At 33.0% G+C, this 23,073-nt stretch overlaps 2 protein-coding genes across 2 annotated transcripts; one reads left to right on the top strand and one right to left on the bottom strand.

Moving 5' to 3' along the window:
* Positions 1 to 1,291: 1,291 nt before the first annotated feature.
* LOC122584693 (proteinaceous RNase P 2) lies at positions 1,292 to 6,963 on the top strand. The gene is made up of 6 exons (XM_043756740.1): positions 1,292 to 2,242; positions 2,359 to 2,460; positions 2,589 to 2,761; positions 2,860 to 2,980; positions 6,401 to 6,469; positions 6,587 to 6,963. Exons 1-6 carry the CDS (start codon positions 1,331 to 1,333, stop codon positions 6,806 to 6,808), a joined length of 1,599 nt encoding a protein of 532 aa, XP_043612675.1. The 5' UTR covers positions 1,292 to 1,330; the 3' UTR covers positions 6,809 to 6,963.
* Positions 6,964 to 13,009: 6,046 nt separating this feature from the next.
* Positions 13,010 to 20,376, bottom strand: LOC122584694 (alcohol-forming fatty acyl-CoA reductase-like). Its single transcript, XM_043756741.1, has 10 exons — positions 20,131 to 20,376; positions 19,902 to 20,005; positions 18,465 to 18,667; positions 15,271 to 15,371; positions 14,954 to 15,152; positions 14,517 to 14,678; positions 14,293 to 14,374; positions 13,891 to 14,160; positions 13,521 to 13,648; positions 13,010 to 13,431 (listed from the first exon to the last, which is right to left on the bottom strand). The coding sequence occupies exons 1-10, from the start codon at positions 20,219 to 20,221 to the stop codon at positions 13,278 to 13,280; spliced, it is 1,494 nt and encodes a 497-aa protein (XP_043612676.1). The 5' UTR covers positions 20,222 to 20,376; the 3' UTR covers positions 13,010 to 13,277.
* Between the last annotated feature and the right edge of the window lie 2,697 nt (positions 20,377 to 23,073).

The raw sequence follows: 23,073 nt of genomic DNA, 5'->3' as shown, positions 1-23,073 counted from the left end.
GAGATATGTTGCCGTGTGAAGGGCCTCAATCAAAAACGAAGGAGGTAAATGAGCATGTAAGAGTAAAGCACAAATGATATCGTTTAAACGATGAATCATTCTTTCGGCTTATGCCGTACAACAAGTGTGTCTCTTCATGCATGCTCCTAGGGAACCTCACTTTGCATTCATGAAACGTATCATGCGGTACATTCGGGGAACCACTAATTATGGCATTCAACTCACTCCATGCTCTCAATATACCCTCACAGCCTATTCTGATGCCGACTGGGGAGGTTGTCCGGACTCACGACGTTCTACATCCGGGTATTGTGTCTATTTAGGCGACAACCTCATCTCATGGTCATCAAAACGCCAACCTACTATTTCCCGCTCAAGTGCCGAAGCAGAATATAGGGGGGTTGCTAATGCTGTGGCGGAAACATCTTGGTTACGGAATCTATTGTTGGAACTTCATGTACCTCTTCGGCGTGCCACCATTGTATATTGTGACAATGTCTCGATGGTTTATCTTACTGAAAACCCGGTCCAACATCAACGTACCAAGCATGTGGAGATTGATGTCCATTTTGTTCGAGAAAAGGTACGTCTTGGCCATATACGTGTATTGCATGTTCCTTCTGCATTCCAGTACGCTGACATATTCACCAAAGGACTATCTCGCCAATTTTTTCAATCGTTCAGATCCAGTTTGAGTGTCGGGCCATCCAACGCTCAAACTGCGGGGGCGTATTAACATATTTACGTATCATGCTATATTATTGTAAATATTGTTATACTGTATTTAGTTGAGATCCACATTTATTGGTGAGATAGCTGAGATTTAGTAGTGAAGTTTGTTAGGATTGCTTTTATATATATAGTGGACTATTCCACAATTGTAATCATCGAATCATAATACACAGTAAAACTTTTAGATTGGACCATTTCTCATAACACTTATTTGTACGAAAATTAGTTTGTAAAATATTTGACAACTTTTAAAAGGAGAAAAAAGAGATGAACCAAGTAGTTCATGAATCATGACTACATTGACCATTAACAAGTGACTAAACTAAAAACCAACTAAATTATTTTTCTTTTTGATTGATATTTAAGAATTCAATCTGTTAAAAACGACATGAAAATATGCTCTTATCTTTAAAATATTAGGTGAAATAAATTTGTCTTAAATTCATTTATATAAAGTTGTAGGACTAAATATGGAGGTTTACAATTAGTCTAAGTACTAATCTTATAACTTTCTTTAAACATGTAAAATTCGAATAAACCCCTATTTTCAGATCAAAATTAGGGTTTTTCCTCTCAACCAAACCCTAATCAATCAACAATGAAGAATCATCATAATCAGAGCAAAAACAACAAAACCCAAAACCCAGAATCAAAATTTCGCTCTGAATTCAGTAACTGTTCAAAAACCAAAGATTTCAAAGCTGCAGTCAGCCTTTTCGAATCTGCAATTTCACAGAACATAAAACTGAATTTGCATCACTTAAATTGTTTCTTGTATATATGTTCAAACTCAGTTGAAACTGCAGGGGACCCAGCAATTGAAAAGGGGTTCAATATTTACAATTACATGATATCGAATAACGTAAACCCGAATGAGGCAACTATTACTGCTGTTTCAAGGTTAGCTGCTGCTAAAAATGATGCTGATTTATGTTTTGATCTGGCTAAAAGTTTGTTTCTTAAGTATAAAGAAAGACCTAGATTGAGAACATTTGATTCTGCATTGTTTTGTTATGTCAAGAATTTAAATGCCGAAAAGGCGTATTTGGTTGAAGAAGAAATTTTGAGTAATGGGTTGAGTTTGGAGGAACCGGAAATTTCCGGACTTTTGAAAGTGAGTGTGGAGGTTGGGAATGGGGTGAAGGTTTATGAGTATTTGCATAAGTTGAGAGAGAGTGTGAGGTGTGTGAGTGAATCGACTGCAGAGGTTATCGAGAGTTGGTTTAAGGGAGATAATGCAGGGAAAGTGGGTCGCTTGGGAGTTGTGGATGAGGGTCGGGTTAAAGATGTGATTTTGAGGAATGGCGGTGGGTGGCATGGGCTTGGGTGGGTTGGGAACGGCGATTGGGTTGTGGAACGGACTAATGTTGATTTGGGAGGTTGTTGTTGTGCTTGTAAAACTCAGTTGGCGTGTGTTGATATTGGTGGTGATGATACGGAGAAGTTTGCTCAATCGGTTGTGGCATTGGCGATTGAGAGGGAGAAACGATCCAATTTCACTCAGTTTCAGGTGAGAAACGATCTTTTCGTGAGTTTTTGATGTAGTACTAGTATGTGTCGTCGTCTAGTTGGAAGCTTATGCGTATAAGTTGTTTTTTAGTTACTTAATCTTTTTAAATATTGAAGAACTGGCTGGATGAACATAACAATTTTGAAGCTATATTGGATGGGGCAAATATTGGACTTTACCAGCAAAACTTTGCAGAAGGTGGATTTAGTGTTTCTCAGGTTGTACATTTTCAATAATATTTTGGTGCTTATGACGATTTACTGTATATTCTAAATAACCATGAGGCTACTTGTTCTGACACAACTATATATATATGTATGTTTTTTGCAAATTTGCTATAGAGCAGCTTGAAATTGTGGTAAATGAACTTTATAAAAGGAGCAATAAGTGGCCGCTTGTTATCCTACACGACAAACGAGTTCGTTCTCTTTTCGCTGATCCTTCTAATCGAGGGATACTTGAAGAGTGGATTGACAGAGGTGTTTTATATGGAACTCCCGTCGGTTCAAATGATGACTGGTAACAATATCTAAGCTATATTTAGATACTTCTTTATTTTATGCTGTGTTCTCTGATCTTGATACTAATTTTAATATTATTCTTTTGGCCCTCATTAGGTATTGGCTTTATGCTTCTGTAAAACTCAAGTGCATGCTTGTGACAAATGATGAAATGAGAGATCATATTTTTGAACTTCTGGGCCGCAGTTTCTTTCCCATGTGGAAAGAACGACATCAGGTATGTACATATTTTGTTTGATATCTTTTCTTAATATGAAGAATCTTTTGTGGAACTATAATTGCTTGGAAGTATTTGGTTTACAAGTTAGGGTGTTGTACAATGTCTGTCATCGCCATGGGTGTATCCAACATTGTAGAGGAGGGGGCTGATGAACCCAGCCACCTCAAGCCCAACACCACTAATGTTGATAACTTATTTAGAATGAATCCAGGCCAAAATACAATATGAACCCAGCCCATCTAGAAAAATCCAATACTCTGTGGGGAAAAATATAATTCCAGTTAACTAATTAAAAAAAAATGATGTAGTATGGCTTTTTTTTTCGAAATGCATACCTTCTGATTATTGTATTAGCTTTTGGTGAAAGCTTTTAAGACACAAAAAGAACAACAACAACAACAACAACAACTATTCGATTAAATAGTTGTTTTTAGTTTTGCTCTTAATGCAGTTAAAAGCTATTTTGTGGAAGACCTGCGCGAACTATTTTGATTTTACAATGAGGCTATTCAATATTTTTTTTAAGAAATGTTTTTTGCCCCCGCCATCTTAATTTCCTGGATCCGCCACTGTCACCGCCTCAATGAAATATTTGGCGGGTAACATTTTTGCCATTTATTCGTTGACGTAATTTTCACATGCAAGAAGTTTCCCAAGTTCTGGACTCCATTAATAAGGTACATATTAAAGGGCTAAGAATTCCTTTTGCCTTTTATCAACCTTTTAAACTAAGAATCAAACAAATCTTAATCAAACGAACAAGACAAAAAGCAAACATAATGGTGGTTTGCATGAGTTTATTGGAAAGTGGGTGTATAGGTGTGATACGTATTACTGAAAAGACCTTTATGGGGGATACAGAGCATGCCTGTTTAATGACATGCTGCTACCTTATGGGGAACTGTAGCTGGAGAGTTCAGCAGCAGTAGATGATTCCAAGGTGAAAACTTCCTTGTTGGAGGACTGAACTGAAAAATTGAAAGAGTCCTGGTGACGGCTGATGAAAGTATTGGGTTGAGATTGTGGTTCAAGATTTCGAAATGGGAACATATTAAAACATTTTAGATGGGAAGTTCTATCTTTTGGGTTTTTTAGTTGTTCTTAAGATGGAGAAGCGAAACAACATTAGGATTTGAGCTTCGTACGTATAACCATAGATATTATTTGATGCTTTTTAAAGGGAGAAAGAGATTAGGTGGATGAAGATAATAATGACGTGGACGATTATGGAGAGTAAAATTAGTATTTGCTCTTTAAGAGAATTTTTTAATGCTGGCATGTTAAACGTGGTTTTAAAAGGGGGAGGAGGCGATGTGGTCCCCGGAGTCGAGGCGTTAGGGGTGAAGTGAGATGCAAAGGTACATGCCTCACATAGTCACATTACTCACATATGAAAGGCGCCGTATTGTACAAGAATTGTATCACTAATTCACTATTCTAGTTTACCTTTACTTCTATCCTTCAATTCCAATATCAACAGGGGCTACATTTAACAATAATAAAAGCCCAAACCCACATATGAAAATATGAAATATAAGCATATAAAACTCAAAACTCACATATCATACGATTGATATGTACCAATACTGTTTTAATAATTGAGAAGATTGTCTCTGTGTTGAGAATTAATCTTGACTCAAGTAGTCAAGTTTTTTAGTTTGGTTAATTTAGTTGGTGCATGCATGAAAATATTGAAAATATTATCTCAAGTTTGCTACGTGACTCCAGGAAACATTGAAAATATTCATGGTTTTATCTCCATGGTTTAATTTATAGTTGGTCTTATTATATACTAATATATAGTGTTTATTAGCATGTGTGTTTTGTCAATCTACTTAAGACTTGGTCTTTATGTTTAACCAGATTTAGCGGCGAACGTTAGCTAGTTGGTCACATGTATGCCATTTCTTTAGGGAGTGGTTTAGTGGGTTAGTTGGTTCAAGTCAGTTTATGTAAGGCCTCATTGGTTTAAAAATGAAATAAACTTTTCTTTTTGCAAAATAAAAGTCTCTGCAATATTTCATATTTTATTATCTTTCCTATACTAAACACAGAAAACATCAAAACACAAAGCGGCCTGATACAACACTTTATAGAAGGTTATGTGAATACAAAACAAATGTAGGATAAGATATGTGAAGATGGAGAAGAAAGATGGTTGATGTGGCAATCTTGATGAACTGCAATTTTATCCAGTCGGTTTAAGATTCTGTAACTCAATGGTGCAGGATACCTTCTTTTTGTATCTGGAGTGACAGATGTACCTGAGATTCATAAGTGAACTCAAGTAAAACAATATTGTATGCCTATCTTTTTAGGTTGTACCCACAAAGGTGGTGAAACATGAAAAATAAGCGTATACGTCAACTGGGTTGACCTGAAAGCCATATGATCCAAAATCCAAATAAGGTTCTTGTTAATTGGATCCAGTAATGTTGGTTTGAGCTTGATTGTGTGAGACTCGAATTATAGTTTGGCTGTTGGGTTCAGTATTAGATAATGGGAACTTTTCTGGGGTCTAATTAGATCTATATATGAGTAATATTTAGATAGAGTAGTTTGTTATTCATTAAAAATTAGGGATGTCTATGAAAATAATCGCTTTTATTTTTTTCAAAGACTTCGCTAATTTCTTAAATTTAGAAAAGACCCAATACTACTATACATGTACTTTGCTAATTTATACTAAGGTAGATAACTATAGTGTGATAGAGATCATATACATAGAAAACATTATCGGCAGTATTGCAATAATGAAGTTTCCTTTTAAATAACATGAATTAGAAGTACTTATTCATCCTAGTAAGTATACTCCGGTCTCTGAGTGAGTTTTGACACATATAACCTTTATGATATTTTTCCACATATATAAGTTCTTTAAGTTTTCTTTATTTGACCCGTTTGTGATAAACTGTGACCTGACAGAATTACAGTCTCTTAAGCTAAGCTAAAGTTGTAGCAATCAACGTCATGCACGACATTTTCTAGTGAACTATTTTCCTGTCGTTGTAATAGGTAAGATAGCAATGACAATTTGGAGCTTATGTGCTCCCGGGGTTTTGCTTGATGATGCCCACTGGAAATGGTCAAATGGACATGGAAATAGACTTTCACATGTCCACAAGGACTATTAGGCAGATGCATGATAATACATTTCTTATTGTTTATACTTTATGGACAACTAGATATTTAAGGTAGAATCGTTATTGCTGTTGAACATACCATGAGTTTGACTTGTTAAATGTGACTCTTTATTCTGTCATATGTACTTTTCATTTTTAAATTGGTTGTTCAAATAAGGACTTGATATGTAATATCTATAGTTTCGTAGGATGGCAAGGTGAATCATTACTGAGTAATAACATCATCTATCATCTTTTAGTTAAACTTATATAGCAGTTTTTTCTTATCATATAGGTTCACTATGCATTTCCGAAAGGTAAACTGAAACTTCAGATGCCACCATCATATTCACTTGTTATTCAGGTATTACTGTGAATGTTGATATCTTTTACTTGGTTGTTATGTTTACAAATGTAACACAGAGTTGTGCGTTAGTGAATAGTGCTAACTGGACTCTGCATACAATGTTCATTGTTTCAGGAAGCTGAGCGAGGTACATGGCATGCGCCCATAGCCGGAGAATACAATGACGAGTCACTTAGAACGTGGCTTTGCATTAGCCATATAGGCCGTGGTAAAGCTTTTGATGAAATTTCTAAATCTGTGATTAATGGGAACACCATGAATGGGAGTTCTCACTGTTCACATAATTCTGGTATAACTGGTAAAAGAAAAGAAAGATCTACATCTCCGACGAAGTAGTAGTTTTATGAGCCACCAGTAAGAATTCCTTGTAGACATCAACATTTTTGAAACCAATCTGGGCATATTTTACTGCTCTCAAACCATGTTGTGTTTTTGTGAGTGTTGTATCAATATTTTGTTAAATTAACATTCATCAATCATGTTCACGACAACGCATGCATCACAAACCACTTCTAAGGTGGCTTAGTGGAACCATCCAGTTAAGATCTAGGAGGTAGCTAGGAAAAGGTTTGGAAACGATTATGCATCCCAATTGGAATTAGATCTTATATGTCTAAGTCAAAAAAGACTCGGCTTCCTCAAATAACTCGAGGAGGGAATATGGTATCCGTTTTACTAACACATGCATCACTAGATAAGCATTACCCGTCATTATGTGTTTACTTCCCTTTGTTCATAAAAGCTAACACTTAAGGATTGGTGGGAAAAGGTCGTAGACTCAGGGCCCGTTTGGTTCACAAAATGTTTTTGGAAGGAATTAAATCTTTCGAAGGAATTGGAATATGAAAAAATGAAATTTGACAGAATGTTTTTGATTTTTTGAGAATTCAAGTGAATGAAATCTTTCAAAGGAATTGGAATATGAAGGATTGAAATTTGACGGAATGTTTTTGATTTTTTTAGAATTCAAGTGACGGAAGGAATGAAATTCCTTCCTCCATCCCCAAAGAATGGAGATTTCATCAAATGATGAAATGTTTACATTCCTACGGAAAGAGATTCCTCTTTCTTTGAACAACCAAACGCACTAAGGAATGTAATTAAATTCCATCATATTCCATCAGATTCTGTGAAATAAACGCGACCTGATAGTTGAGATCTACCGTAAATGTATGAAGGATTTATGTTCGAGATAGCTATATTTTCTCCTTTTTTTTTTTAAACTACCACATTCTTTCATTGAGCTTAATTGAAGTGAGGTGGGCCTGGTCTGTGATTTCCTCCATCCCCAAAGAATGGAGATTCCATCAAATGATGGAATGTTTACATTCCTACGGAAAGAGATTCCTCTTTCTTTAAACAACTAAACGCACTAAGGAATGTAATTCAATTTCATCATATTCCATCAAATTCTGTGAAATAAACGCGACCTGATAGTTGAGATCTACCGTAAATGTATGAAGGATTTGTGTTCGAGATAGCTATATTTTCTCCTTTTTTTTCTTTTTTTTTTTGCTTTTTTTTTTTAACTACCACATTCTTTCATTGAGCTTAATTGAAGTGAGGTGGGCCTGGTCTGTGATGGTTACGGAATTGCACAGGAATGTGACATTGAGCTCAATTGACTATTGAGTAATTGACTTTAGGCTGACAAAGTTCAATGGGCTAAAGAAAATAGAACTAAAAAAACATGTAGGACCAAAATAAGTGAGGCCTAATTATACTAAAGTGGAACTAAAATTAAAAATAAACATATAATAATCTTTACAAAATCTATAACCCACATTATAAAAAAATTATCATAACTATGGTTAACAACAAAATAAAAACAAAAAAGGGAGTTGAATGAAAACGAGATGAAAAGATAGATAGCAAACTCTGTTAGGCGGTATGATTAAAATTTGATTTAGATTGGTAAATGCGGAGTGGTTGAAAAGATACACAATCGAAAACAAACAATTTAAAAACTACTCGACTCAGTTACGTACATACATATATAGATATAGATAGATAAATGTATCAAATGATCCAAGTTAATACAGACAACTAAATTAATTGACCCCACTTTTAACTCTAGTTCTAGATTACTAGGAACGACCTTAATTCTCTGCAATTACAGTAAAAATATATAAAAGGCGATACAAATCATAGGTCTTGAATCTGTAACGCAAAATTAGAAACATTACAATTTCAATTCCTTGCTGAATGACATATTATTGCAAGGACTTAATAATAGTCCCAAAATATCAGTGGTGTAAATACGTTTCGTTGCTAATTATCTAAAAATAACTACGGAATTCAATAATTAATGACTAAAATATTCAACAGTTAAGAACAAGGCCATACGAACTGTGTTCTATTATCTACAATTGGATGCTGTTTTATGACACGAATCAGGTATTAAGGAATTTTCTGTAAATTAACAAATTTTTATTCAAGCACTGTTATTAATTATTGTTGGTTAACCTTGAACTGCATAAAAAAGCGCCTACAAAGGAAAAACCGTTGACACGACTTTTGTGGGTGAGGTTTTTTCTTCTTGTCTGGTTTTTGTAACTAACACGAGTTTTTATTTTATTCTTTTTGCAGAGAAATCTAAAATATGTAATTGTTTTGATAATTCTAAATTTGTAATGGTACACTTTCACCTCTAGCATTGACACATTGTGTTAGTGGTCTTTGTTTTATCATACTTCTGCCGTTCAAAAAAATACAACTGCGTTGCTTGGTTTGTTACAAACAACATTTATTAATGCTAAAAAGGAAAAATAAAATGTTGGAAGGTTTAGCAATGAGATATTTGTTGTATGGCGACATTAATGTGCCCCTTCCTATGACATCTACGAATCATATTTGTCGTGACACGCATTTACACCATATTAAACATAGGATTGGTTTCTAGAAGATATTTTAGACCGAACTTTTTTACATCTCTTCAAGAATCTTTGGATCTATATTAACGGAGTGGATTGCTTGCATTTATCAATATCGTTATACATAAAAATAATATAAAATGATAAATGTATCAGGTTTTTCTTATTCATGTTATCGAAAAAATGATGGTATAAGACCGGTCCTTATAATACTACGTCCATGCGTCTTGGTTGCGTCCAACGCATCAAAAGGTGTATGACACTGGCTGGTGCTTACTTCCGTTTTTGGACGCATGAATTTGTATACATTTGGGGCCGAACGAATGTAAACCTACTTTAATTTAAAAAAAAAACGTTTTTTTTTTCAAAAACTAGCAACGGCTAGTCTTGAAGTCCCCCGCTCCTCTTCATTGTTTAATTTTTTTTCCTATTTAAACAACACCATTTCACCACCATTTCTTCACATTTTACTTCCATCTTCCAATTTTTACTCAAAAACACATCTTTCTTTCAACATTTCATCAATCAAAATGCCTAGGAAAAACAAAAAACTTGCAAACCAAACCCAAAACACAAACCAATACCAAAACCCTGCCCAATACCAAAATGTCATGTCGTCTTCTAGTATGGCGGGGACCTCTAGCAGCTTTGGTGCAATGAACCTATCGTTTACGAGCTTGTTAGGTACGTCATCGATTAACGAAAAGTTTTAGCAGTTCCTTTTGCTGCAACACTTTAACCAAATTCAGGTTGCGGGTGGGTCCTACCAGAGGCATGTAGGTGAGAATTTTTCACAATCGGCACGAACTAGTGTTGCATATGCAGAGGAAGAAGAAGTTCAAGAAGTTCCTGCACCGCCCAGGCGAGTGACAAAAAAAGGGGTGGCTGCAACTGAAAAGGCGAAGTGGTCCATAAACGAATGTGTTTTGTTGTCCAGGGCGTGGACACATGCTTTACAAGACTCAAGTGTTGGTATTAGCCAAGATGAGACAATGTTTTGGCGTAAAGTGATCGAATGGTACAACCAAAACCTCCAGCCGGAGAACGAAACAAAAGTCAATTACAAGGAAAATGGAACAAGATCAAGAGTACTACTAAGAAGTTTGGAGCAATTTTGAAGAAGTTGCAAGAGCATGGACGACAGAGCGGTGCAGATGAGAGACAAGTGTACAACGGAGCTCACCTTCAGTACTTGGAGGTTCATGGACCGCCCAAGTATCAGTTTGAGGCGTGTTACGAGGTGCTGAAAGACTGTCCCGCCTTTTGACAAGAACATAGTATTCCCAGACGAGGCGTGGATGATTATGTTGATTTGGGTGATTATGTTGATTTGGGGCAGTCGAGTGTGGACCCGGATGTGGCGATAGACCGGTTGTTTAGAGACGACCCAATTCGTAGTCTTGTGGGTCGTAATGTTAGCCGGAAAATGTCAAGTGGTTCGGATGCCACTTCTAGCCGTGGTGGTTTGAGTGGGTCAGAACAGGCCTTGAACACGCTTGATCGAATGCTCTTGTTGCAAGAAGAGCAGATGAGGAAAATTGATGAGGATAGAAGAAAATAGAAGAGGATCGGAAGGTGAGAGAGGATGGTCGCTTCCGCAAGCAGGTCAGGGCTGCTTTCGCACTTCTGCAGCAGCCAATCCCCACCGGCATAGATGAAGACGAGTTGGAGCAGATTAGGGTTACGTGTAAAAACCTCATCGATAAGTACGTGCCGTATTTTAAGGATATCTAGGTTTAGTTTGTATTTTTAGTTTAATGTGTTTTAATTCTTAGGTTTAAGTTGTAGGTTTATGTGTTTAATGTTTTTTTAAAGAATTTTTAATGTGTTTTATGTTTTATTTTTAAGTATTATAATATTTTTTTAATAATAAAATGTGTTTCTTTAATTTTGTGAAAAATAAAAATGAAATAATATAATAATGGATGAATAGTGTTAGAAGTGGGTTAGACGTGAGGGTTATAAGGAGGGTTGTGTCTTGGTGTGTCTAAAAGAGATGAATAGTGTTAGAAGTGAGTTAGAAGTGAGAGTTATAGGCCGGTCCTTATAAGGCTTCTAGCCGCGTCAGACGCGCATCCGACACAGCGAAAGACCAAGACCCTAGTAGCACTACGTGCGTCTAGCACCGCGTCCGACTGTGGCTTCCAAATTTAAACGCAAGAAAGTAGAGGTGAGGGGCCCAATTTAGGGGATGCTTGATTAGATGTATTTAGGGGTGAGGAATGGATATAATAATAAAAGACTATGCTTGGTTGAAATAAAACAAGTTAATCAATACTAAAAATAGGTAATGAGGCATTATAGAGTAATTTGGGGTAATCACAATCCATTACCCACTTTTTAATTTCTCACCACTAACCACCTCCTAATTTTTCTCTCCACTCATTTTCAACAAATTAACTTCCTGTACGTTCTATTCTCATAACATAATAATTAATATTGTTAATCAATTATGGGAATTATTATTGATTATTAAATTAATATATCTATTAATTAAAAAAATATATATGTAAGTCATAGAAATCTTATATGATACTGATTTCTGATCACCTAAACTTTTTTTTTTTATATATACTATTTTTCTTTTAAAATATATATATTAGTTAATATTAATTTTGTTACCTATATCTTATATATAAAATTTATTAATATTATATTCTTTTATACTTTATATAAAAGAAATAATATTCTCTCTCCTAAAGTGTTGAAATGTAACCATGCAAATGTATAAAATTGTCCTTCTTCTATTTCAATTCAAATGCATTTATATCTAAACCATCTCATCTTTTCATTTCAATTGATTGCCCAATACATGTACTTTTTTAGTTTACGTTGGCTGCTATTGAAGCTACATTATCATCGTGGTATCTCGCTTAATTGATTGTTCACTTATATAGTTTGCGGGGTAATCACGACATCAAACACATTATCAATGGTGTCGCTGCAACGCACGTGAACCATGCTAGTTTATTATAATTAGACATTTATATATACACAATTATATAATATAAAAACTTTTACTAATTGTATATATCTATAAATACATCCAACTTAATATATAGGATTACTAACCAAGCATCAATATAATGGAATGCTTTGATTGCATTACTTACTATTCTCATTATGTTTCCCATTACCATTACCTTATTTGAACGAAACACCCCCTTAGTGTTATAGTGTTATATTTAGTGTTAAAATAATAGGTGAATATTGTTAGAAGTGGGTTAGAATTGAGGGTTATAAGGAAGGGGTGTTCTTGGGGTGTCTAGAAGAGATGAATAGTCCTAGACGCGGGTTAGAAGTGGGTTCCTATAAAGGGAGCCTAAGGAGGGGTATGTCTAGAAGAGATGAATAGTGTTAGAAATGGGTAGAAGTAGTATCCTATAGGCCTAAGTCTTTTTATCCAAATATACGGGGTTTATCAAGTACTACTTACTATATTTTGTACCTAGCTAATAATAATATAAACCATTGCTCTAAAATTGTGTCAACCTTTCATTCCATGGAAGTTCAAAGAAAAAAAACATTAGTTACCTTATACACAACATAAAAATATATTATTGATTTTCTTCAATCATCGTTTCTGCCCTAGCGGCCAGCTAGCACCCATAGCAATTTTTTTCTTTTAATTGTAATATCCACAACTCATCCATCACAAAGTATATAAATCACAATTACCAAATATAAACTATAGAAATCAAAATACAATGAAAATACAACAATTGGTTGTCAAACCGTATATCGTTGTTCTTTTAACAACGTGTAACAAATTAATTATAAGAAATTTGTACAAAGAACGATACTCTTCTTAGTTCCGTCGTCCTTTGTACATTATATTAGGCTTACGAGAGAGTATTACTTGAGCTATAGACCGTGTAATTGAAAACATATACATATCGAACACACATATATAATGTTTATAGTTTTGCATGTCATTTAAATTCGCGTTGTCTTACACCAGGGATGTGTGTATTCTGGAAATAGTCTTCCCAATCGATTACCCTTGGATTGAAGTAGAAGAGGCTCTCCTCATCTCCGCTCTCTCTGATTGCCCTACGTAGCTTTTCAGTATTCAAATCGTCATAACTGTCATAAAATATGTATTGCACGTTAGGTACAAACCACAAGAAGAAGAAAGAGTTTATTGTAAACAAAGAGTAGTTACTAGTACTTACAAGCTTTTCGTGAACAAGTAAGGTTTGTAAAGGTCAACTAGTCGTAACACGAAGTTGATCTTACGCCTAAGGTTCTTGTATGTGTCCGCAAAAGCTTGGCAAAATACGATGTTCACATATTTAAGTACCTATAGTGAAAATTTTTGTTAATATGTATATAAAAAAATACACTTAAAATTCATAAGCCTAATTAAACATGCGCGCCTAATCAAATTATTGTTTACACATAGATTTCATTCTTTTTCTTTTTATCTTTACTTTCAATCTTGTCATCATATTTGTTTAATTTTTAGGCATGTTGAGGCATTTTTTGAAATAGAAAGAAAAAAAAAAAACAACAGCATATATAGAAAAGATAAAGATGGCCGACATTCAACGGAAGCAAGTAACGAAGAGCCATATATCGATGGAAACTTTCCATGGATTTCAACACTGTAACTTCTCCAACTATGACGGGCTTCCCATCCTTTCCGATCCACGGATGCTCCGTAAAATAGTTATAGCCACATCTTTGAATGACGGTGAACTTCACTGGGTTTGATACGGAAGACCCAACATGGTAAATTGTCTCAGAAAACTTTTGACTTGAATGGGCCGCTATTGTCGCGATCATAGCATTCACTACCATGTCAGCTGGTACCTACCATCCAGGGGGTGGGGGGTCGGTATAATTATTAGTTTTTCTAGGAATATATATTATGTTGAAGTAATTCGTATTAATTGTCAAATGAATGTAAATTTAGGCAAAAGATGTTCCAATTAAGAAACTCACAACATCGTATACAGCTTCAGGATTTCCAAGGAAACATGTTAATTGGCCCTTTCCATACCCAAGTGCCAAGCTATCAATGGTCCTGAAAATTTTTAAAATTAACTCCTCAACTACTAATTTATTTTTAATTTTTTGAGTAGTTTTTTGTCATTTCTCAAGAGGGTATTGGTGCTTTTTGAATTAATAATATATGTGAAAGAAATGAGTCGATCGGAATTACTTACCTAATTCCTTCAACCCATCCGGGAAAAGGTTCTTTGAAAGTACTCGTGACAATGGTTGGACGAAGTATAACCACCGGCATATCTCCCTTCATGTGACCGATTATCATCTCCCCTAATGCTTTGGTAAAAACATATGTATTTGGCCAACCGTAGCGGTTTGCCCTATACCAAGAACACTTATTAATCAAGTTCATAGCATTTGAGTTAAAAACATGCATATAAATAGGTATGTTATTCATAGCCTTTATGACTATAGATTAAAACGTAGTAAATTGTTGTACATGGCAGTTCAAATTATGGGCAGTTACTTCTACGTACAACATTTACTACGTGTTAACCATAGCCCCATCGGCTATAAAACTCAGATAAAACGTATATAAAAATGAACTATATTCAAAGATTGAGCAATAAACTTAATGGTTTAAGGAGTTATTTACCTTTTCATTCCCAAATCTTTCATGGCAAACTTAACCAATTTATCATTATAATTATGATGATCAGATTTGAGCTCTTTCAATTTATCTTCAACGATCTTTCTCTCTTCATCAATGTCTAGCCCATTTGTTCCATTAATTGACTCTCCCAAGTTATATGGAATTTCAAGCATTAGTCCTGGTTTCTCGCCGGAAACATAGGCTGCATACACATTGTTTTTAATTAGACATGGTTGGAACTCAATTATACCAATTAAGTAGATCGAGAGGTCGGTCTTGATATCATTTGTAACGGTATGTATATCTATGTTCAAGCTAACCTGTAGACACATGAAGAAGCAGCTTTATGTTGACACATTTCTTGGCGAAGTTTAAAACGTATTTTGCGCCAAATGTGTTAAGCATGAGGGCAACATCATATCTACAACAACCCAAAGCAGGCATTATTAACAATTTTGTAAAGACAAGTAGTAGACAAACTATGTCACTACTTCAACCAAACCACGTCCAAACACAATTCTTATCTTAGATGTGCATAATATTCACCATAAAATGGACTTAATATGTTCAACACTTATAGTTATTTTTTTTTGCTCAAAATACATCAAGTCCTACGTAAAAAAGCTTAAAAAGAAAAAAGAAAAATCGAAAACTCTAAGTGGTGTTATTATTTTATAAAGGTTACAATTTTTAGGACACTATAGAAAAATAATAAATCCTCCTAATCAATCTTTCTAAAAATCCTCTTAATGTATCCATTTGTTAACACATGTAATTCATTAATTCTCTTTTCTAATTTCACCCCTTGATTTTTCACATGTCATAATTCTATTAATTAGAAAGATATTTAAGCTAAACAATTAAGAGGATTGATGATTACCCGCCACTATATTCTAAATTGAGTGGATTTGGACATATATAGGTTTTGCTTTAAACTCACCGTCATAAATATGGGCCCATTTATACCTTTTCATTTTTAATCCAACAAATTAGTTTCTCATTTCTCCAACATGGCTATAGCTTGTACGAAGTAGTGGCTATTTAATTCTATCTTAAGATTGCATTTCATTAGTTTAATACGAGTAGTAATTGGATGTTGTAATTAGTATATATATGATGTTTAGTTTATATAGAAAGACATGAATCGTTTTTGTATCTTACTTAGTATGAAGTTTTATACTAGTGGATATAAGTAAAAAAAAACATTTTAAAGGGCTTACAAGTTACAATCATAAAAATATTAGTTTGAAATTTTGAATGCAGTGACAAAGGTAATTCCCCAACGAAGGGGTTTAGGTTTGAATCTTGGAGAAGGCAAAGGTTAATCTTATTAATCGTCGTGCCGTTGGTCAGATTAGTTTGAGGTTTCCCCATCGGGTATTTGAAATGGATATTTCTACTTTGATAGAACTTTCTACCGCGGATCCGGTTAGGACAACGTATACTACCTCACGTTGTTGAATCGCGACACAAAGTTTCAAGCGAAATTCACAATTTTTTTTCTAAGAAAAAAAAATAAAACCAACGATTTTTTCTTTAATTTGCCAAAACAAGCTTATTTTGTTTGTCATTTTACGTATATATGGTGACGATCATTATCATAAAATAAATATTAATTTAATAATATAAAATTTTGCCTATTAGAATTTGATAAAGTTGACAAATATAGATTTTTATGATCCATAGAGACTTTCAGTTGATATAAAATGATTATTTCTTTAATTTATTTTAATAATTATATATTTTTTAAATATATAAACTAATGGTAGGTGTGTTAAACTTTAGCTAAAAATCCTAAAATAAATTGTGAGCTGAATTATGCGGAATACAATTACAAAGGTAAATGATATTCGTATCATAATTTTTTATTTATGTATCATAACGTATAAGTTTTATAGCTACAAATCAATAATGCATAATTATGGTAAATGTATTAAAGTGAGTGGTACTAATATCACTTTCCAATTAAAAAACAACACATTCACACACTCAAATGTTACTCTTCTTTAAAAAGCATTTGTTTTTACTAGCACGATACCCGCGCAGTACGACGGTGGTTTTAGCTGCAACGGTATGGTTGTGAGGGCAACTATTGGTGGTGGAGGCAGCGTCGAGTGGTGTAAATAATTGATGTAAAAGTTTAATGCAGATATTTTGGATAAATGACTGATATTGTAATTTAATCATTAATGGTATTTTAGATAATTTCTCCATAACTTTTAAAGAGATGGTTGTTTTATTTATTAGATAGTATAAAAGTATAGATTAGGTGTATAGGAGAATTAGGATTAAAAAATAATGGTGTTTTGGGTATAATAAAGTGCTGAATTTACTAAAATAGAAGAGATCAATATGTTTTATAGATATAGATAGATTATAGATAGATAGATGGTTAGCTTATTACTTTTTCATCTCTTTTGTCGCCTTAGTTTAAGTCTATCAATTTTGAAAAGAATTAGTTAATTAACTAGATTTTAGACATTAGACCCGTCCAACATTGGACACGAGATTTACGACATTATTAAAATTAGATATTAATACATGTAACTCATAAAAGTTTATAAGTTCAAAGTTGTAGATATAAGTAGATACTAAGTGTTCAATTCAAATGTCAAGAATGTTAAGCTAATAAAAGAAAACTAATATAATAAAAGAACATTGGAACCATATACCCTATTTCATCATTTGAAAGGCTTCTTTATAAACGAAACTTGTTGTAGTGTTTTTTATCTTCTCATCTTTGTCACATATTAACACCTTAAAGCCCCTTATCGACTTAACTCAAGATACCGCAATATACAATTGTTCATGTGTAAAAATCGGGCTTTGTAGATAGAAACCAATTTTAATAACATTGTAAAAATAATTATTTTTGTTATTTGTTTTTTATTAATTAAATAAAATTATGTAAAAATCTAAATGATGACATCAGGGAGAGTCACTTCGATGAAATCGAGCGATAAGATTGGTCAATAAGTCAATAGTTCAACTGTTTTTTAGTATATATATATAGATATAGATATTTAGATTAAAATTAAAATTAAAATTAAAATAGTACAATTACTATTAGAATATATTTTTAATGTATATATATATGATAGAATATATTATTTGATATATATTAGTTATTATTTTATTGGATAAATATTACTTAATATTCTATCAGATATATATATTAGCTATTATTATTTATATATTATATTAAAATTATTGGGTAAAAAGTGTAAATTTGTGATGAAGAAATAGAAAACTGTAAACTAAAGTCAAAATTGAAAACAAAAGTCAACATTAAAAAAATCGAGAGTTATGATTAGTCACAAGTTATTAGAGGATCCATGTTTTAGTATAATAAAAGATTTGATAATAATAATTTTATAGGATTTTGATGATGTGCATATATTTTTTTCTTTTTCTTTTTTTGTGATCTGAAGTAAAGTGGAGATGGGACATATCATATGTCGTCGATCTAACAATTAATAGTAATTATTATTAATTATTAATATTATGTATATACCGTTCGTCAAAGTTGGTCGTTGCAGCGACGTTAACAACAACATCAACATCTTTCCACATTTCTTCTTTCAAACTAGAGTCTTGTACTCCCAAATCCTCAAAAGTGATGTCTCCTGCCACCGGAGTAACTTTTTCCGACAAAAAGGTTTGCAGATTTGTACCGTGTTTCTCTTTTAGAAGCTTAAACAAATCCTTTGCCACTGCCTATATATACAAATTTCATGCAAACATAATTAAGAATGTATATATATCGAATCTTGATTGACTGACACTAGGAACCGATTCGGAGAAAGAAGAAGCATGGCATGAGATAGGCGGCGGATATATATATATATATTAAAAAAAGTAGTAATAATAGTCTTTTAAATCTTTCTTCCAACCTAAAGTTAACTTTAAACATTGCCACATAGGATTGTTTCCTACATAACATCTCATACTTTTTTTACTATATTTATTTTAAATTAAAAAATTACTAAGTTCTAAATAAAAACTATATACATACAATATTTAAAAAATAAATTACGTACGTATATAAAAAAAAAAAAGCACCCCGATATGCATGAAAGTTAGATCACTAGATTTAAATTTGGTAAAGATTTGTAATAAAAAAGTACAATATTATTATAAAATCCCATTCTTAAAGTAATTTATATGTTTTTGTTTATGGGATTTTGGTCACTCACATATTTGTTCCATAAAATTTATTAATTATTATTCTTTTTATCTTATTTAAATGTTCAAATTTGACTTGCAAGGTAATTTTAGTTGTCTTATATAATACTTAATGTGAAATATATATATGCATTGAGTTTTAGTGTATTTTCTTTGATTTAAATTTCACCAAGGATTATATACTACACACAAAAATATATACGGTTAAAGTTTTAGAAAAAAAAAACTTAAAAATCAAGTTTGAATATTCAATATGCATGGGGCGGAATGAGTAACAAAAATAACTTATATAGGATGTATTATTATTATTATTTTTTTTTTTTATAGAATTATCATATTAAGAAGTTTGTGATAATACATCAATTTTATATTACAGGTCAAAAATCTCGTCCATATATATACACGTACATACATTGGATTAATAGTTGTAAGTGAACGGCCTAACTTATTTCAGAATTTATCTAGATCTACCATAATAAATACACCATAATTAAGTCATGTATTTAATTATATATAGACTATACGACGGGTACCCGTGCAATGCAGCAGCGGTGGTAGCAGGTGGCGGTGGTGAGAGTGTGATTATTAATATAAAAGTAATTGATTTGTAAAGAATTTCATTAAAAGTATTATAGGTATATTAGGTAATATATTTAAATTAGTAAATAAAGGAGAAGATACGTAGTTTAGGTATTTTAAAGGCTTAAAAGGAGAAAGGCGGGGTTAGTTTATAAAGAAGTAAAGATGTATATATGTAGATAGATACCTCAGAGTTAAAGCGTTGCAAGGCAGACTTGGCATCAGGAGCTCTAACCAGAAGATATAGTTTCTTCACATTTGGTTGAACTCTTAATATCTTCTCCACAAAAACTGTATATATATATATGTTTACATGCGTAATTAAATTAAACACACACATTTTGACTAAATATATATATATATATTGATAGCTAGCTAGCGGGAGATCATATCGATGGAGTGGAAGAGAGAATTACTTTTGGCAAGAAAACCAGTAGCCCCGGTGATTAATATGGCTTTGTTCTCAAGGAAATCGACAATGCTTCCCAACTGATGATCATGATTCATTATTTTACTAACTAGCTAAGTAAAGTAAGAGACTAGCTAGCTAGCTATAGATGATAATATATGATCCACTATATATGAATTCTTATATATGATGCTGTCGTCAGACAGACGGATCGAGAGATTAACAGGGATTAATTAGCTAGCAGGATCAGATGAATTGTATGTGAATGAAGATATATTATGCAATATTTATATCAAGGCGGGTACAATTTATATTGTTTTAGTAGTTGAAAATTAATAGTAATAAAATGGAAAGGGTGAAGAGGTGGATTATGATAGAGTACACGAAAGTTCAATTCGTTTCGCTTGTACGTACTCCATAATTATTTCATTTCATTCATATATATATACACACGAATTGAATTTTATAGCTATACAGTACTACGTACTAGACCCACTTGATATTTATATATATTCAGCATATTAGTTGGGAATTTCAGTAATCTTTATGTCATACATATATTTGCAACTACGTACGTACTCTTATGCAATATATATTTTAAATCAGGATTCAAACCGGATAGTGAAATTACCTAAAGATTCCGGTTGGTTCGGTTGGACTAACCAATCGTATCTACCTGGTTCTATAGTGCTAAACTTGTCGCAATCAAACGCTAGCTAGTTAAAATATATATATAATTGCATTCCACTTAAATTAATATAATGTTCCATAACAAATATTAAAATAACTAACATTAATTATATATATACATATATATATATTATCATAAATATAACAAAATAAATTATAAAAAAAACCGGTTGAACAGTATAACCGACTGATTATTCGTGCGTTATATATGAACACCTAAAGTGGCCAAATGTCATTAATTATATCATTGTAATTAGATCATTTTTAACCGTTCACCTCTTTCACTTATATTTTTTCTTGCACGTCAGTTTCACCTTCTAATCATTTTTATCTTCTTTTTTTACCTTAACCATTCATCTACCATTTACACCTCACTTTTATTTAATTAAAAACACAAAACATTTGTTTAACTCTTCTTCTTTGTTTTCTCTTACCTGGAAACATAACAAAAAAGGGAGAAAAGAAAAAGCAGAAGAAACAGCCGGCGATCACCTGCACCGAGCTACCTTTCACCTAATGATATCATTGACCACCTTTAAAGCTTTCATTTCCTTGTCATATCATTCTATTTCACCTTTGTTTCACCTAGCTTTTACAAGGCTTTTCGGAAAAACAAATATATCTTTTTAGAATTGGATTTGAGCATATAAAAAGACTTAAATTTGCATTTTAATAAATCATATCAAATAATGTAAGATAAAATTAAATGTCTTAATAAAAAGTGACTTAATTACATCCTCTGTCCAACCCATCTATCATCCATATATGCAAAATCGTTTTTTAAAAATGCAAATAAAAGTTTATGGAGTGCCGAACGGAATTTCCCAGCAAACCCACCTAGTCACACAACTACCTGTCTTCCTATTTGTTCTGGATTTACGGTGGCCACACGTAGTAACATAAAATAAAAGGATAAAGAAAAAAAAAACATGACGATAAATAAAACTATACATATGTGCCTTGATGCAGAAACTGCTGACAATTGTCGCCTTGTCGGCAGGTGCTAGTTAATTTCAAAAAACTTGCACTTTATGGTAAATTAATCAAATTATTGAGTTAATTACTGAAATGGTACTTCACGTTTGACCCATATTACTGGTTTCATACATTTCATTTCGAAATTACGCTGATCATATCATATGTATGCAATTCTCCACTCGCACCATACTGAAACCCAACTCCGTCAAGTGGACGTTAAAACCCCCCTCACGTGACTTGCACATGAGGGGTAAAAACGTAATTTTGCGTCTATAGCTTCTCTTAAATCTCATTTTTTTTTATGTATCTATCATTTATTTATATGTGTATATCCCTTCGTAGTTTATATATATATATATATATATATCTCAGAAATCATTCATCACCATACAAACTTACAAAGGCTCCAAAATCGTCGGCAGGGACAAAAACAACATATATACAACTTCCAATATATTTACATATTCCAAAAAACAATAGATTCAGCAACAGCAGATTCCGGCAATGGCAGCAGCAACAACAGATTCTGGCAGTAACTTAACCAAGCGTCCCTTAATCTACAATATGCCCTTCTGAATTTGATTTTTTGGAATTTGGATTTGTTCCTAGACCTAAGTAATCTATCCCCACTGAAGTAGCCACCCCTTATATCCTGACGGAGGAATGGTGGCCAAAGAAAATACTGGTCGACCACTTCTATTTATTTTTTTCTCATCCACCACTTGCATCACAATTATTCTTTTGTTTGAGAATTTTAGATTGGTTTTTTAATATTTACTGGAAAATCATAAATAGGGTTTTGGTTGAGAAAAAGATGAATTAAATCTAGAAATTGTTTTAGAATATGAATATATATTTATACTTAAAGATTGTAATTGAATAGATGGAGATATATAGATATATGTATATATACATTCATATGAAAAATCATAAATACGTAATGAAACACTAAGTTTGGGTATAAAAAGAGAGTTGTTGCAGCTGCAGACGCAAAATTACGTTTTTACCCCTCACGTGCAAGTCACATGAGGGTGGTTTTAATGGCCACTTGACGGAGTTGGGCTTTAGTATGGTGTGAGTGGAGAATTGCATACATGGGATATGATCAACGTAATTTCAAAAAGAAATATATGAAACCAGTAATATGAACCAAACGTGATGTACCATTTTAGTCATTAACTCCAAATTATATGGTACAATTAAATATCAATCCCCATTTCAAAAGGGTTAATTAGAGGGACACACACCCGTAGGGGTGTTCATCGGTTCGGTTTTTGGTTAT

Source organism: Erigeron canadensis, chromosome 1 (genome assembly GCF_010389155.1).
Source record: "Erigeron canadensis isolate Cc75 chromosome 1, C_canadensis_v1, whole genome shotgun sequence".
NCBI classification, from domain to species: domain Eukaryota; kingdom Viridiplantae; phylum Streptophyta; class Magnoliopsida; order Asterales; family Asteraceae; genus Erigeron; species Erigeron canadensis.
The sequence above is the reverse complement of the archived record's forward strand: the minus strand, read 5'-3'. Positions and strand labels throughout refer to the sequence as shown.

What these genes read in the sequence shown, in the direction of transcription:
- LOC122584694 (XM_043756741.1), bottom strand. Translation starts at nt 20,221, where the DNA reads ATGAATCATGATCATCAGTTGGGAAGCATTGTCGATTTCCTTGAGAAC. An exon ending in TGCAACGCTTTAACTCTGAG is followed by an intron (nt 18,668 to 19,901) that starts GTATCTATCTAC and finishes TTGTATATATAG; the next exon opens with GCAGTGGCAAAGGATTTGTT. An exon ending in GTTACTTGCTTCCGTTGAAT is followed by an intron (nt 13,649 to 13,890) that starts GTCGGCCATCTT and finishes TTTTCACTATAG; the next exon opens with GTACTTAAATATGTGAACAT.
- LOC122584693 (XM_043756740.1), top strand. Translation starts at nt 1,331, where the DNA reads ATGAAGAATCATCATAATCAGAGCAAAAACAACAAAACCCAAAACCCA. An exon ending in CCAATTTCACTCAGTTTCAG is followed by an intron (nt 2,243 to 2,358) that starts GTGAGAAACGAT and finishes TAAATATTGAAG; the next exon opens with AACTGGCTGGATGAACATAA. An exon ending in GTGGATTTAGTGTTTCTCAG is followed by an intron (nt 2,461 to 2,588) that starts GTTGTACATTTT and finishes GCTATAGAGCAG; the next exon opens with CTTGAAATTGTGGTAAATGA.